Source organism: Peromyscus eremicus, chromosome 10 (genome assembly GCF_949786415.1).
Source record: "Peromyscus eremicus chromosome 10, PerEre_H2_v1, whole genome shotgun sequence".
In the NCBI taxonomy this organism is placed as follows: Eukaryota; Metazoa; Chordata; class Mammalia; order Rodentia; family Cricetidae; genus Peromyscus; species Peromyscus eremicus.
In genome coordinates this window covers 463795-481346 of record NC_081426.1, presented here as the reverse complement: position 1 = coordinate 481346, position 17552 = coordinate 463795, and the positions used below count along the sequence as shown (strand labels likewise).

The 17552-nt window shown below is 37.3% G+C and overlaps 1 protein-coding gene across 2 annotated transcripts in view; it reads left to right on the top strand.

Annotated features, from left to right (window-relative positions):
* Psme4 (proteasome activator subunit 4) overlaps positions 1-17552 on the top strand; it is a 128573-nt gene that overhangs the window by 31986 nt on the left and 79035 nt on the right. Inside the window, exons 3-7 of one of the 2 annotated variants that reach the window (XM_059275124.1) lie at positions 294-410; positions 11994-12059; positions 13912-13956; positions 15533-15682; positions 16401-16464. In XM_059275124.1, the coding sequence (XP_059131107.1) occupies positions 294-410; positions 11994-12059; positions 13912-13956; positions 15533-15682; positions 16401-16464 (442 nt within the window). The remainder of the gene's footprint in view (positions 1-293; positions 411-11993; positions 12060-13911; positions 13957-15532; positions 15683-16400; positions 16465-17552) is intronic. The other variant, XM_059275126.1, reaches the window with a different exon arrangement.

Sequence of the window (17552 nt, the reverse complement as noted above, 5' to 3'; positions counted from 1 at the left end):
TCTTTGATAGTGTGCATGTGGAACACATACACATGTGCAGGCAAAACACACATATAAGACAAATATGAAATTCATCTACAGTAATGGTGGCACAAGTTTAAATGCTTTCTTTAATAGGCACTGCTTTTTGTTGAGGAGTGCCAAGTTCTTCCTTAGTGTTTATTCTAACAGTGAGTGGTTTTGGGCAGAGACAGGCAAAATACACTGATTAGCTGTCCTCTCTATGCAGTATACTTAATAACCATGTATCTGAATAAATGATTTCATATATATTTATATTTCTTTTTAATTAGGAAAAAGGAGCTTCTCTCAAGAGATGATTTAGAGTTACCTTGGAGACCACTTTATGACATGGTGGAAAAAATATTATATTCCAAGACAGAGCACCTGGGATTAAATTCATTTCCTAAGTAAGTATTTTGTAGCAGAAGTTTCTTGGGTCCCACTTGGCCCCGTGGTACTGTAGCCACTTATAAAATAATTATTCAGAGGCTTAATATTAATTATCAACTGTATGGCCTATGGCAGGCTTCTTGCTAGCTAGCTCTTATAGTTTAACTCAACCGCTAACTATTTATCTATGTATCACCATGTGTTCCGTGGCTTTACCTGCATCCCATTACATGTTGCTCTTAGGATGGCAGTCTGTCATCTCCTCTGCCTCTGCCTTTCTTCTTTCTTATCTCTGCCCTTGGATTTCCTGCCTGCCTCTAAGCTGCCTTGCCATAGGCCAAAGCAGCTTTATTTATTAGCCAATGGCAGTAACACATATTCACAGAAAGACATCCCACAGCAGTATTTCTGTTAAAGTACTTCTTTGGGTCCATGTGTGACTTTTAGGAGATTAAATACAATGGAAGAAAATGGGTTATTTTAAATAAACAAGCAAATACTTTTTTGTTTATTTATTTTTTTTTTTAATTTTTATGTGTTTTGAGATGAGGTCTCTCTGAATAGTCCTGGCTGTTCTGGAACCCACTAGGTATGTAGACCAGGTCTGCTTTGAACTCACCAAGATCCACTTGCCTCTGCCTCCCAAGTCCTAGGATTAAGGGTGTGTACCACTGCTTGATGCAAATCCATATTTTAATGTGCTCATTTCTACATAACTTGCCTTTACCCTTTTGAAACAATTTGAATCTATTTCTTCCTCAAAGCTTTCCCACCAAGATGTCTCTGATAGTTGATGTCACCATACTTCTAATCATTCTTTTGTTATTAGATGTAATGGCTATCTGCTGTTCTGTTTTTTTCTCAGAAAGTTACTTATTTTCATTGTGCAAGTTTGTGTGTGATTGTATGAGTTCATGTGCACTACATATGTTCAGCAGCCTTCGGAGGCCAGAAAGGGCATTGGATCTCTTGGAACTGGAGCTGCAGTTCGTTGTAAGCAGCCATGTTGTTTCTAGGAATTAGACTGGGTCCTCTACAAGAGCTTCAAGTGCTCTTAACCATTGAGCTATCTCTCAACAGTCTCCCCCCAACCTGGGTTTTTAATTCATTAAGTAAAGTAAATGCTTTAAGATGAGGAGCCTTGCATATTCCACAAGACATTCACTATAAACAGTTAAAGAAATCAGGTCTTCCCACCCCCACAACAAAACAAACAAACAAACATGAATGAATGGTCCTCCTGCTCAGCCTCCCAAGAGCTGGGTTTACTGGGTTGTTCCACATGCCTGGACAAAGTATCAGTTTTACTAATTGACTACATTTAAGGTATAAACTATTCAAAAGTCATTCCTTAGTTTTTGTAATTTCCTTCTAATGTTTAGAACTATAGCTGTCTTGCTGATTATTGGTTCCTCACATGTATACCATGACTCTTCAAGACCTAATTTGTATAAATTTTGTATTTATTTTGAATGTGCAAAGTATACTATGATCATTTGCCTCTTTGTGCTAATAGTGATCTCAGACTTGACTGTTCAGTATCATTTCTATTGACAGGGTTTTGTCTAATTGTGATCACTTTTCTTCCTAACTTTTAATATTCACAGACTTTGCAAATTTGGCTTAAACTATTTTAAATATTTTTAGTAATTAAAATTATTATTACTATTATTGGTCTTTTGAGATAGAATTTCTTTGTGTATTCTTGGCTATCCTAGAACGAGCCCTGTAGACTGGGCTGGGCTTGAACTTACAGAGATTCGTCGCCTCTGCCTCCTGAGTGCTGAGGTTAAAGGTGTGCACTACCACTGCCTGGCCTAAAAATTAATTTTTAAAGGCAGGTTCTTGTTAGGTAGCTAGTCTGGCTTCAGATTCTTGGTAGCACAGGCTAGCCTTGGCCTTGTAAGTCTCTTGCTTCAGCTTCCAAATACTGGGGTTGTAGGCGTAAGTACCCCATCTGTCTTGTTCTTTAGATTTTGTTAGCTGTTTCCTGTTAACAGTCTAGAGTGATTTGTCATACTTATGTACTAAATTCCCGAAGAGCACTACTTTATCTGTCTGTATTAACTTGTTTCTTTCATAAATTAAAAATTTAAAGACTTGTATGATTTCTTTTACTGTCTTAGACATGTTGAAGTTGCACTGGATCTAAGGCTTCTCTTAGGTCAACAGTCTGAACTTCTTGCCTGTGACTGCAAATGGCAGATTTTTAAGAAGCTTTTTACATTATAGTTTAGTGGTTAAGAAGAGTTAAAAATGACTACAGGCAGTAGTGAATTGAGGCCTTAGTTGGATTTTGGGCAAGTGGTGCAGGTAGAGTGTCAGGAATCATTCTATCCTTGAGGTTTCATGCGTTAAAATAAGGAAAATTTCCAACCATAGACAAACTAAAGTTCATCATGAGGGTGAATGGTATTGTGTACAAATAGGCTTTTAAAAAATGATTGTTAGGACAGTTCTGGGAAAGCGTTTTAAAGGTGCCTTTTGAGTGTTACTTCTGTGGGAAAAGTGTGGCACGGATTAGATGAACTGAGCCTTCATGTAGTAACTTCAGGAATTTTTGACTGGCATTTCTGTTTGACAGATTTCTGTGACCTGTTATTTGTGTTCAGATTAGTTGCCTTTCTGAAATCCTGCTCTGAAAGTTGTTGGTAGATGAATGGTGGGGGAAAGACAGATTTTTTGTTTCTCATTGTGTCATTTCTTGGTGCTTTATAAACAGACGTCTTGCTTCCTGCCAGGACAGGTGTACCTGTGCAAAGGAAGCCACTTCTTTTAAAGCCTTAAGATGGTCAATAGTGAATGCCCATGACTTTTTGCTTTAGTCATATCAGCTACTTGCCTAGAGATTTTATGCTGGTACTCTTGGTGCTTGTGTTTCAGCCTATAATCTTTGTAGCATCCTTACTATGTTTATTTCTGAAGCATTACATCTTCCATGGTCTTGTGGAAATCCTCCTCCTTTAAAGATTCACCAGTGGCTTTTTTTAAACTTTGCATCTATGTATGTTCATCATGTGTATGCCTGGTGTCCAGAACACTCAGAAGAGGGTGTCAGATTACTTAGAACTGGAGTTATGGATGATTGTGAGCCACTATGTGAGTGCTAGAAATCAAGCCTGGGTCCTCTGGAAGAGCAACAAGGGCTTCAAACCTCTGAGCCATCTCTTTGGCCCAGCCAATGGCTGTTGTTTTAAAGAGATGCTGTTATTCTACCGAACTCTTTGCTCAGTGGTGGAGAACATGCCTAGCATGCCTGAGACAGTGGTTTATATCAGTGTCTCTAAACTATAATTGGTTGTATGCTAGTTTTTGTAATTAACTATACTAAAATTATATTTACCAGTAATATTAAGGATGAAATTATAGTTTAGTGTTAAATGTGTGCTTAGCACTTGTAAGGCCCCAGTCTTAATCTCTAGCACTAAGCACCATATTCATTCTTTATACTCAGTGACAAAAATAAATAGAAACATACTTTGGAGCAGCTGGCTCAGTGAATAAAGGTGCTTGGTGAGCTATGCTAGCACAGTGACTGGAGTTTGATTTCTGGAACCTTGTCTAAAGGTGAAAGGAGTGAACTGACTCCACAGAGTTGTCTCCTATTCCCACATCATGTACACATCTGCAATAATAACTTTAAAAAATAATTAAGATATAAATAGCACTTTAACCTTAAAAGAGAAATAATTATAAAATGAGTTTGGAATATGCAGATGTTATTACAACAAAATATATGATATCAGATTTTGCATCTATTCAGTATGAGTTTGTTTGGAATTTTAAAAGAAAGATCAAATATTTTATGTAAGAAATATAAGGACTGGAAAGATAGCACAGTAGTTGAGATCATTGGCTGCTCTTATAGAAGACCTGAGTTTGATTCTCACCACCCACTATCTCAGGCAGCTCACTGTCTCTTATAACTGGCTCCAGGGGATCTGACAGGTTATTCTGGCCTCTTAGAACACTGAATACACATGTACTTACATGAACACAGGCAAAACACTCATAAAATGGTGGCACACATCTTTAATCCCAGCACTTGGAAGGCAGAGGCAGGTGGAGCTGAGTTACAGGCCAGTCTGGTCTATAAAGTAAGTTCCAGGAAAGTTGAGCTACATAGTGAGACTCTTATCTCAAAAAACAAAAATAAAATAAAACTAAACAAAGAAATGTAAAGAAAGGAACCTTGACATTAAATAAATATTGGGGCTTAGATAAAGAATACCACAGCAGACACTACCTAGAAGCAAAGGGTGACTAGGGAAAAGGAATATATAAAGCTATAGAGAATGTTCAGTAGGCTTCTAGGGAGATTATCAGTAAAATTGAAGTTTGGCACTCAGTGCTCAAAGCAATAATGCCTAGCTGGGTATGGCAGGCAGATCTCTGTGAGTTCCAGGCAGTCGGGACTACATAGTGAAATCCTGTCTCAACAATAGCAAAAAAAAAAAGAAAAAGAAAAAGTCATCCATGTCTTGTCTAGTGTTGTCTTTTCAAGATAAGATCTCAGATTCACTCTGGAACCAAGACTACTACTAGCCTTGAGCTCTAGATCATTTGCCCCCATTTTTCTAGTGCTGGTCTCCGTATAATTTCTGTGTTGATGTGTTTTGTTCCTTGCCATGTTGTATAAGAGTGCCAGTAACATGAAGCTTGTGTACCAGAGTGTGTGAGAGAGTTGCTAGAGACTGAACCTTGGGCCTTGGCCTGCTATTCATGTGCTCTTACCAACTGAGCTACAACCTCTGCCTGGCTTGATTCCATGCCTCTACCAATTGCCAGATTAATGATTTGATTATAAAACTGTTAAAATAAACTGAGTATGATCATTCATGCATCTAATTCCAGCACTCAAAAGATTGAGGCAGGATTGTTGCCATGACTTTGAGGCCATCTTAGGTTGCATAGCACGTTGAAAGTCATCCGAGGACACAAGCAAAAACCTGTCTTTAAAAACAACAACAGAACATTGTTATTTATAAGACTTTCATATGTTCCACTGTATATTCAGATTGAAAAAGAAATCAGTTGCTTTAGCCATATTTCTTTTTTCCTCAAGTGCTGGGATTATAGGAGTGTGCCACCATTACATTTTTGTTGTTGTTGTTGTTATTGTGGAGTAATTCACAAATTGTTGGGTATTTAATATACCTGGCTTTTGACCACTAAAGATTGTTTAGGTTCTTAGTGCTCTATGGTGTGCTGGAGAGATGGCTCAGGGATGAAGAATACATGCTGTTCTTTGCAGAGAATTCAAGTTTGGTTTCGTGGTCCCCAGTATCCATGTTGGGCCACTCACAGTGACCTGTAACACCATCTCCAGGGAGAATGAATGTCTCTGCCATTCATTAGGCACCTGCACTTACTCAAATCCCTCCCTACACCCACACATACACATTTAAAAATAATAAAAATAAATCTTTTTAAAAATCATTAAAAATTTCCTGTGAGATGGGATTATTCTGGTGGAGCACATGCTTATCATGTGTGAAACACTGGGTCTTCACCCCTCCCCAACACACACACTGAACTGTATCATCCAGCCCACCCTATGTTATCTGTATGTGGTTCACTGGCTCACAGCATTCCACCTGCCTCAGCCTCCCCAGAATTGAAGGCATATGGCACCATACCTAGCAGTTTTTTTGCTTTGAGAATCATACCTTCTTTTTTCCTGTTTTTGATTTTTTTCCAGGCCATGAGCCTTTTCCCTATATCAGGTCTTCGTTTCACTGCATGTTCCCAGGGCTCTGAGATAAAGTGTGAGAGGTATTTTGTGAAGTTTACATTTTTTGGTGTTTTTTTTTTTTTAATTTTTACATATTTCTATCTGTACTAGGTTTATTAGGTAGTGCCTTTTACAAGTAGCAGTTTTTCTCCATGTATGCCTCAGACTAAAATTGATACTCTTAGAAAGGTGAACTAATTGAGCCACTGACCCAGAGTGATTGACACATAGGGTTGTGTACTTGTACTCAGGGAATACATTGTAAAGTGTGTCATTGATTTATTACTTTGCTTCTCCTTAGGAAATTCAGTTTTGAAAAGCTGGGTGAATGGGACATAGCTTTTATCCCAGCACTGGGGAGGCAGCTGTCTCCAAAACAAAGGAATAGTATAAAAATTAAAAATTTTAAATTCAGTTTTGCAATACTTAGTTCTTTAGTTCTTGAGCTTCCTCCCAAGCTTACCTTGAGTTGAAGACTATTGTTCTTGACTCTTGAGCAGAAATGCTAGAGAAACCAGCAAGTCACATAGCAGTGCTTATAGTGGTCCTTGGACCTCTTCACTCTTCCCAGCACTTCTATATCTGCTGAATTTCTAAGAGGGAACAGTTTTGACAGTCATTGTTTTGGCACAGTAAAGCAGCAAGCTGTGCTTTAAGCTTTCATAGTCAAGAAATAGAGTGATTACCTTTTACAAGTGTTTTATTTCTTAACACCCTTTAACTTAGAAGGAGTCATTTTATTGACTTGCTTTCTTTAATTGATTATTTCCAGTGTTTCTATCTTGCATGTATTTTGACATATTTAAAAGAGCTTTGTCATTTGACAGCCTGTGCACATACTATTTTTAGGTGACTTTTTTATAATCAGAAATGCTTCATTTGTTAACTGACTGTCTTTCAGCTCTTAAACTCTGTGTGCCTTGTGTGTTTGTCCTTATGAAAGCCACAGCTTAGAGTGCCATGTGCTTCATATTGTTTTAAAAGCAAAAGATAATCAACATTTTCTCCTCTCTCTCCTCCTTCCTTCCCTTCCATCTCAGAGTTCCAAGTACTGAGATTGTTGGTAATTGGTAGAGGTTTTTGGTTGTTGTTTTAATTTTTTTTTTTTGTTTGTTTAAAGACAGGATCTCTATGTTGCCCTGTCTGTTGTGGAACTCATTATGTAGACCACGCTGGCTTTGAACTCAGAGATCTGCTTGCCTCTGCCTCTCGGGTACTGGGACTAAAGGAATGTACCACCTGGCCTGTGCTGGTAGAGTTTTTAATTTAGGAGAAAATACAAAATTGTAATGGAGGTAAGTGTTTGTAAGTTTGACACTAGTAACATAAGAACTTGTATACTGTTTACTTCAGAAACATAGATCTTTTTGGTTATGGTTTTATTTCATGAAATGATGCTCTATGTACAGAGTGTGATATAGGTTATTTTTGCTAATAAAATGTGAGAATTATGCATTTGTGAGCTTTTACAAGTGGGCAGAGACAGTTTACATTTAAGTTACTGTGTGTATACATTTGTTTATCACCCTCCATACACACACACACACATACACACACACACACACACACACACACACACACACCCCTTTATATACATGTGATAGTTAGAGGACAACTTGTAAGAGTCAGTTCTTTCCATTACAGTTATCAGCCTTGGAAGCATGTGTGGTGATATATTGTGTCCCCCAATATATTGTGCATCCTAATAAACTTATATCTGGGGTCAGAGGACAGAACAGCCACTAGATAGACATAGAGGCCAGAAAATGGTGGCACACATGCCTTTAATCCTATCACTTGGGAGACAGAGATCCATCTGGATCTCTGTGTGTTCAAAGCCACACTGGAAACAGCCAGGCATGGTGACTCACACCTTTAATCCCAGGAAGTGATGGTAGAAAGCAGAAAGGTATATAAGGCGTGAGAACCAGGAACTAGAGCTGGTTAAGCTTTTAGGCTTTTGAGCAGCAATTCGGCTGAGATCCATTTGGATGAGGTCTCAGAGGCTTCCAGTCTGAGGAAACAGGATCAGCTGAGGAATTGGCGAGGTGAGGAAGCTGTGGCTTGTTCTGCTTCTCTGATCTTCCAGCTTTAACCCAATACCTGGCTGTGGGTTTGATTTTATTAATAAGGCCTTTTAAGATTCATGCTGCAAGCATGCACTTTACTTGCTGAGCCATCTTGCCGGCCCTAAATTGTGTGTGTGTGTGTGTGTTTAATTATTTCTTATTTTATTGTTTTTTGTGTACCAGTGTTTTGCCTGCGTGTATCTGGTCAATACTTGCATGCATGCATGCAGTACTGGTGGAGGCCAGAAGGGTGTATCAGATTCCCTGGGACTGGAGTTAAACAAGGTTGTGAACCTCCTTTCATCAAGAATAGTTTTGGGAAGGAGTGGGCATAAGGTAGAACACTTGTCTCATATGCTCAAGGTTCAGGGTTTAATCTTAAAAATAACTAGTTTGGGCCTAGTTAACTTAATTATTTAAAATTGTATTTAAAATTATGTGTTATTTTTTATATTGTATTTTTTACTCATTGATAATTTTATATAGGTACACAATTTTTAAAAAATGTATAATTTTATGTTCACTGGTGTTTAGCCGGCATGTATGTCTGGATGAGGTTGTCAGAAACTCTGGAGCTGGGGTGAGCTGCCATGTGGGTGCTGGGAATTGAACGTAGGTCCTCTGGAAGCACAGCCAGTGCTCTTAACTGCTGACTATCTATCCAGCCCCTGATTTTTTTTTTTTTTTTTTTTTTTTACAGGGTCTTACTTATTATATAGGCTTGGCTGGCTTGGACTCTCTGTGTAGACCAGGTTGGCCTCTAACTCACACAGGTCCACCTTCCTCTGCCTCCTGAGTACTGGAATTAAAGGCTTGCACCATCACACTGGACCCTATACACAAAGTATTGTTAATCAAATTCACCCTCCTCCTTTCTGACTCCCAACTTTCTTCCCATGTTGCCTTCCAACTTGATGTCTTTTGAAAAATAAGTTTTAAGTATTTTTCCTTTATAAATTATTTTAAGGCTACCATGCAGCAGTATACTCTATTTTTCATAGTAACACACCTCTAGGAAAAGTTTGTTATTTCCTTTTTTAGGGCGGTATGGGTAGGATCTTGCTGTGTAGTTCAGGCAGGACTCCAGCTCCCAGCAGTCCTGCCACCACACCTGGCCTGGTACTTGTTTTTGATTATCTTTGTATCACTGTCCCACTCCCATTTGTGGTTGTTAGTGATGGAGCCCAGGCCTTTGTACTTACTAAGTAAGTGTTATACCACTGAGATATACCCCAGCCTGGCTTTCTGTATTGATTCATCAAAGAGTTATTTGCTTTTGATGTCTTTGTTTTTGAGACAGATCTTGCTTTATAGCCCAGGCTGGTCTCAAACTCACAGTCCTACTACCTCTGCTTCCCCAGGGCTGGGATTGCACCACACTTGGTTTACAGAGGGCCATTTAAATTACTACTCTGATGGTTAAGATTACTTAAATCTTTTATTCTTCCCTTTCCTCATTCACTACATAAAAATAACACATTCTAGACTCTAGAGTGTCTTATTACTCATGAATGATCTGGATCCAAAATTTGATAGATAATGAAATGATAAAAGTAATTTCCCCATTGACCTCTCACTTAAGTCATTTTCACCAGTTATTTCATAAATAAACACTGATTATTAATGTGGTATTTGTAGTGATTTCTAAAACTATTTAAAGAACGTTGTATTTACTTTTAAACTATTCTACCTTTATTCAAGAATTAGAGAATAAGTAGTTAATTTTGTTAAAGTTCTTGATAGTATTTCTACCAAGGATTGTGTTTTTGCTAGCGGGATTTTTCAAAAAACAAATATAACCAGTCTTTTTAGAGCAATTAAAAATATTCACAGGCTGGAGAGATGGCTCAGCAGTTAAGAGAATGTGCTGTTTTTCCAGAGGACCCAAGTTAGGTTTCTAGCACCCATGTCAGGCAGCTTATAACTGCTCATAACTTAAGGTCTAGGGGATCTGATGCCCTCTTCAGGTCTCCATGGGTACCCTTCCCCTCATATTTAAAAATAGTTCAAATTGCTGGCAGTAGTGGTGTATACCTTTAATCCCAGCACTTGGGAGGCAAAGGCAGGTGGATCTCTTTGAGTTTGAGGCCAGCTTGGACTACAAAGCAAGTTCTAGGACGGCTAGGACTGTTATACAGAGAAACCCTGCCTCGAAAAAAAAAAGTTTAAATTGTTCAAATTTTGAAGTAATTATACTAATTAATTTTACCTGAGAAGGAAATATATCAGTAACATTTTATTTTAGAGGAATACTTTAATTTTAATGAAAAATTAGTGCTGACATTGCCTCTATGATAATGATGTACTTTATAACTGATGAAATAATCTGAATGACTATGAAGAAATGACTAATAACTGAACAGTATTAGATTTTGAAAGATTGGTGATAGAAAATGTTTGACTGACTAAGGGTGAGTTAGCTTAGATAGCTTAGATTGAGAAAAAGAAGGTAAAATTAACTGACTTCTACATGAAGAAATTGGTACTTGGTTAGGGAAAAAAATACTATTTAATTAAGAGTTTAAAGCAGGTAAAGATGGAGTGTGCCATTGTTATTATTTCCCAATTCATGTGTGAAAAAAGCAATCAGAATTATCTTGACATGAAATTTTAGTTCAGTTGAGGCTATGAATACTTCTGGGTTTATTCTTATTTTTTAATATATCGTATACTATGTGTTTTGGGGGCTTAAGAGTTAATCTTGGGGCTGGAGAGATGGCTCAGTGATTAAGAGCACTGCCTCTTCTTTCAGAGGACATGGGTTTGATTCCCAGTACCAACATAGCGACTTACAACCATCTGTGTGTAACTCTAGCCCCAGAGGATCCTATACCATCTTTTGACATCCATGGGCACCAGGCATGCAGTGATATAAAGGCAAAACACCCATAAACATAAAATAATTCTTTAAAAAAATAAAATAAAAAAATGCTAATCTTATCTTGATAGCTACATAAAACTGAGAGCTAGGCTATAAAAAACCTTCACGATTTTGAAGTTCAAGTCTTAGTAACTGAAAGCTGAAGTGTTGACCTTCCTTGTACTGTACAATCCTGGTACAATCAGAGTATATTAGTGCCATCATGAGGAAATTGGGGTGTGGAGAAGAAAATTCAAATGGAGCTGAAACAGGAACAAGAGTTTAAGAATTCACTTTTTGTATCATTAAAAAGAAATTTCTCATTTGCGTGTGATGTCCTGAATCATAAATTCATGGCTGCTAGGCAGAACTGCTGTCAATGCAAAATGAGAACAAGTTTTTATTTCTATGAAATTAAAAGTGTAATGATTTTTGCAAAATATGAATTTAAAATTGTTGATATTTTCTGTGGTGCCTAATAATTCTTGACTACATAACAACTTTCAATATATTATCTCAGCTAATTTTTGTACTAGCTTTATGAGAGGGTAGGTATTATTTGTTACAATTAAAAATACTAAGCTGTAATATTACATTCCTAGGAACAGTAGAATTAGAATTCAAATTCAGATTCAGATTTGTCTGACTTTTAGGTTCAAACTGAAGCACTGTACTCCATGGCCTTATTTTTTTTAAGTGAACAATACCATTTCTAAGAGAAAATGGGGTGTGAGAAACCCCATCCAAAGCTTTTAGTCACTCTGTAGAAGATCCCTTTTAAAAAAATTAGCAGTTTGACTTATCAGTTTAGTATTATAAATTTCCCACAATGGGAAAGTATGTAGTGATTAGTCAATCCCTCTTTAAAAAAAAAAAAAATTAGTAAGATGTGGTCTAGTAGCATCTAGCCTTAACCTTTTATTTTATTTTTAAACAGAAACATTGTTCCCTTCATCTTGAGAGATTACAAGAATCACAAAAGGTCACTATACAGATATCACAGGTTAGAGAGATTGTACCCTTTCTGAATAAAGAGCATAAATTCCATGGTGCAGGCCTTATGTGGAAGAAGGGGTTGGAATTGACTTTATGTGAATGAAATCACAATCTACAACCCTTGACTCTGTAAGAAGTTACTACAGAAGTAGGTGTTATCATTCACTTCCTGTGCTTGTTTCTAGAATGAAGGCAACACTTAGCTGTGCAGTCTTTAATGGCTTGCTTTTTGGAATAGTTTCTGATGTTAGGATAGTTTCTTTCTTGGTGTAGGAAGTTACTTAGGAGAAGTAGCAGGTTTTCTGTAACATTTAAATCTGAAATCAGTTGTTACTAAACTAGTAAAATCAGTGGAAAGTTAATGTGAGCACAGACATTAGGAAGTGGCAGAGTCATGTATCTTTTCCTTAAAAGATACCTTTAAAGTCTGAGCTTAAATTAACTAGACTGCTTTCTAAACCTACATCCTGATTCTATAACTTGTTACTGACTGGTTCTTCAATCTGAACTGAAAGAAGATCCTAGACATCTGTTTGTTCCCCTGATAAAAAGCATTTATTGAGTTTTTTAAGCAAACAGAAAGAAGTTTAATTATCCCTGCAAATTTGAACAGCCTTATTAGAATAGAAGCACATTGGGTATCCTGGAGTAATTAGAGAAAAGTTTATCTTCACTCCCTCTTTTTTCACTAGGTAAACTTAGATGCCCAGTAAACTATTTCCTAATTGTCTGGCTTTTTGTGTGAGAGAGAAAAGAGCTGTTCTCTGGGGATCAGAACAATGCTTCTTGATGTTTTCTGTTTCCTAGTGTAAAAGTTACCCTGTGAGTTACTTACTGAGTCTTCCCTCCCCGTAGCAGTTTGAAAGTGAAAGGTGATGCTTACAGCAACTAGTTAATAACGAGATTGCAGTTTTCCTTCTAGGTTGAAGTTACACAATGTATTGAGTGCTTATGCTGAGCTTGTTTTATTCTGTTCCTTGGCATTTCCTTGTAGTTTAGTAATTAAGCTTTCAGAGAAATTGGTCAGACCTCTGGACTTGAATTTCAGAAGGGTTAATAATAAAATGTCTGAAACCTTAGTAACCCCCTATCCTGCCCTTGAATTTTGGACATGTTTCTGTTTCTATCTGTATTTATCATACTGTAACTAGTCACAGATTTGTTTTAAATTTCAGTTCATGATATCCCTTTGTTTTGTTTGCATTTGACCAGTTTTAACTGTGGTCTAGTTGATATCTTAAACATTCCATTTTGGTCATGTATTTAAACCAGTATCCATGGCCTTTTCATTGAAATTCATGTGAGTTGTTCATTTTGCTCACCTAATTTTATGAGTGCCTGTTCAAACAGATGGTTGTTGTTTTTAATAATTGTTACTATCAGTAAAATGCATTGGAAGGTTAAAGAACTCTTTTAAGTTGATTGACAAGACTTATACCAGTTGCTGGTAGAAGCACACCGTTATTTCATTATATTCTAGTTTATATTTTGATGTAAAAGCACTATAGTGAAAATTACTATTTAGAATTTTCAGCCATTGGGCTTACTTTGTGTGTGTTAAATATGGCCATTGTTACCCACTTTGTAAAGACTGAAAGGGATTTATCCTTTTTCCAGTATGTTTTCTTCCATTTATTTATCGTAAAAAAAAATGAGCAATATTAGGGCAGAGGAAAAAGCAGATTAAGAAGTCTGGGTAGATTATCCTTGTATTTCTGTCTATAGCAAAGAGAAGGTTTAGTTATTACATGTAAACATGTAATATCTGAATGTATGTATCTTTGAAATATGGGATATAGAATTAGCTGTGTTCTTTAAATACCCCAATGTAATTTATTAAATGGCTTTTTTTCCTCCAGTTCTGTAGAAAATGTTCTCAAAACACTCGTGAAAAGCTGCCGACCGTAAGTAGCTCTCAATTTATAAAGCCTCTTGTTTACCTGTGGGCCTTCCCCCATCTTTAGTGTACTTTGAAGAGGAAGTTAAAGGTATAAATAGTTTCTGATCTTGTAGTGCTAGTCATTGAGCACAACACAGTGTTCCTAGCTCCTGGTTGAATTTTTACTTCCTTTTTAAAAAGTTAATTTATTAAGTGTGTGTGTGTGTGTGTGTGTGATATGCACCTTGGCACATGTGTAGAGGCCAGAGGACGATGTTATGAAATATGTTTTTGTCCTTCCATCTTACCTGCGTTCCAGGGATTAAACTCAGGTGGTCAGGTTTGCATGGCAAGTACCTGCTGAGCCATAGACCTTTAAGTTTTTAATTAGTATTACTTTGCTAAGAACTGACTGAAAAATTAGGAAAAGAAATTTGATATATAAGGTCCTTGAAGGTAGAACATAGTTCATTGATGATGGTTTTGTTTTAAATTGCAATTTGCCCTATATTAGTACCTGGTACAAATTGCTTGGTGAACTCAATAGAAGTGTTATTAGAAATGTAATGTTATTTTTCGTATAAAATAATAAAGTATGCTTTTTAAGTTAACAAAGGTTTATGAAAATATGATAGGTTATATGGGTCAAACGTATAAGTTGACTTCTTTGGAAAGAATACAAATTTCTCAGATATAGTACTTTATACCTCATATTGATTGGTTGATTGAGAAGTAGAAATAGTGTTTTAAGTTGCCATGTTGACTTTGAACTCCTGGCCATACTACCTCCATCTCTTAGTGCTAGTATTTTAAGTACGTACCTCCTCCTCACCCTCACCCCTACCCTCCCCCATTTCTTTATTATACCTTTTCAGATGCATTTAACAATTTACATGTGGCCTCTTTAAATCATGTACCTTCATTTTGTGTGTGTGTGTGTTAGAGAGAGTCTTAGGATTTTAAGTCTTTAAATCGCAAGGATGCTCCTGACATTTTTACAGAATTGCAGAGTATCAGAGTCTGTAGAACCATGACTTCCTACTCCCCTCTGGTATGAGGAGGACCTTTGGGCCCATGAGGATGCATGGTACCCAGAGACTCATCTAAAATGTCCCAGAGATTCCTGGGCTAGTACTTCTATCTTATTGTTACTGATTATTTATCCCTACATAGACTTGATTTTTACTAAGAATTTTTCAGTTGCTGTTACTTAACACAAAGAAACCAAAACCACAATCATGTTTTCCATGTTGAATTCCATAGGCAGCTTAAGAAGCAGTGTTTTTCAACCTCAAAGCATCTTTCTGAGAGTCCGCTAGATGAAAAGAATTACTTTCTCCTAAGTGTGGTGGAGTATTTATTCTGTCTTTATAAACTTGTGTACTTATTGTGGGATACCTTGACATTTCTAGTGTGGTATCTTATGAAGTATATTCTCTTCTCCCACAAGATTCTTCTCTTTTGCTGATGGGAACAAACAGGAACTCATGTGTGCGTGGCAAGTGGTGCTAATTCTCTAAGCCCTTTCTCCCCTTTCTATCAATCATATATGAGTGTTTTAATCCAATGGTCAGATACATGGAAACTTTTTTTTTCCCCAGATATTTTCCAGCAGATGCAACAGCAGAAATGTTAGAGGAATGGCGGCCTTTAATGTGTCCTTTTGATGTAACAATGCAAAAGGCCATCACTTATTTTGAAATATTTCTTCCTACCTCCCTTCCTCCAGAAATGCATCATAAAGGTTTTAAGTAAGTGTGCATATTTGACATATTCTAGAATACAGCAATACCAAGAATTAGCAAGGAGCTAAAAAAAAAAAAAGTGCAGTGCATTTATCCTATTTATTATATTCCAAGTATGAAGGCTAAAACAGTTGTGCATGTGATTGTAAAGAAAGTAATGCTTATATGAAAAGCCCAATGAAAATGATGGTTTTTAAGAAATCAGAAGAGAGCTGGGCGGTGGTGGCGCACGCCTTTAATCCTAGCACTCGGGAGGCAGAGGCAGGCGGATCTCTGAGTTCGAGGCTAGCCTGGTCTACAAAGCGAGTTCCAGGAAAGGCACAAAGCTACACAGAGAAACCCTGTCTCGAAAAACAAAAAAAAAAAAGAAATCAGAAGAGGAAAAAAAAATACAACAGTGGTAATGGAAAAGTGTTAGAAAAGGAGAAAAGCAAACGACATAATGGAGAAAATTGTGGCAGTTGTTCAGTAAGAGTGTACAATAATTAACAATTCAGGACATTTACTAGATGAGATTACATTTTACAGCACAAATAAACAGGGGAGGGGAATACTCAGACAAAAACCATTCCTTTGTTCCATTAAGTTTGAGACTTTTAGTATCTTTTTTTCTAAGTTGTATAGTTATCAGTAAGAAGAGTAGATTTAGAAGTACAAAGAATACCTGGCTTTGAACCACTTTCTATAGTCATTTGCTGTTCATAACAATGTTTTTCTTCTTCAGACTTTGGTTTGATGAATTAATTGGCCTTTGGGTTTCAGTGCAGAATCTCCCACAGTGGGAGGGGGTAAGTCTTCCATTTATCCCCTTCTGTAGTTTTAAATTCGGACATAAATAGATCATTTAGTAAATAACTTCTGTTTCTTAGAATTTCTTCTAATAATGTTGTTAATTCCTTTTCTTTCTTTTTTAAAGGTTGTGTGTGTGTGTGTGTGTGTGTGTGTGTGTGTGTGTGTGTGTGTGTATCTGTCTATGTGGGTATATGCATGTGAATACAGATGTCTGAGGAGGCTAGAGGCATCTCATCCCCTAAAACTGGAGCTCTGAGTATTTTGTTTTGGTTTTGTAGTGCTAGAATAGTCTTAATGGAGAGCTGAGTGTATAGGTGGTGGGGTGCAGGTTCCAGGTGCCTATTTCTACCTCTGCCACCTCTGTCCAGCCATCAGAGACTGTGTCCTTGTGGTTCAGCACCAGACTGGGGATGAGACCTGGCTCCTTCAGCACCACAAAGCAGAGCCTGACTCTCAGAAATGGTGACCTCCACAACACTCCCACCTTGGGGCACTTCCTGGTGGCTGCATGTGCCCAGAAGCTCTGGCTCAATCTATAGGAACATCATGGCGTGCTCAGAAACATCAGGGGGCAGGAAAGGAATGGAGGAATACCCAAGCTGGTGACTGAACTGGTGCCACTTGAACTTGGAGAGTAAACATAGTCCTTGTCATAGGTAGAACAGCAGTGGGGCTTTTCTGTACAGGTATTTTTGAGCCACCAGATGTGGGTGTTAGAACCCAAATTGAGTCCTCTTCAAGAGGGTTGTGGTGCTCCTAAACCATGGAGCCATCTCCCTCGTCCCAGTTAATTTTTTTTCATCTTACTATTTTTTAATAGAAGTAGACAAGCATGCATTATAAAGTGCATGGCTGCTGTTTGCTTTCATTAGTACTTATTATAGGTACTGTTGGACTTTGATGAAGATATATGTATAAATTTTCCTTTCAACTTTCATTGTGCATAATGCTTTTGTGATTTTTCCTTTTGAGGAGTATTTTTGTTGCAGTTGATTTTATGTGGGTGGCATGAGTCAGATCTTAAATTTGGAAGTTTTAAAAAATCTAAGTCAAACTATATACATGTTCTAATGATTGCTGAGAA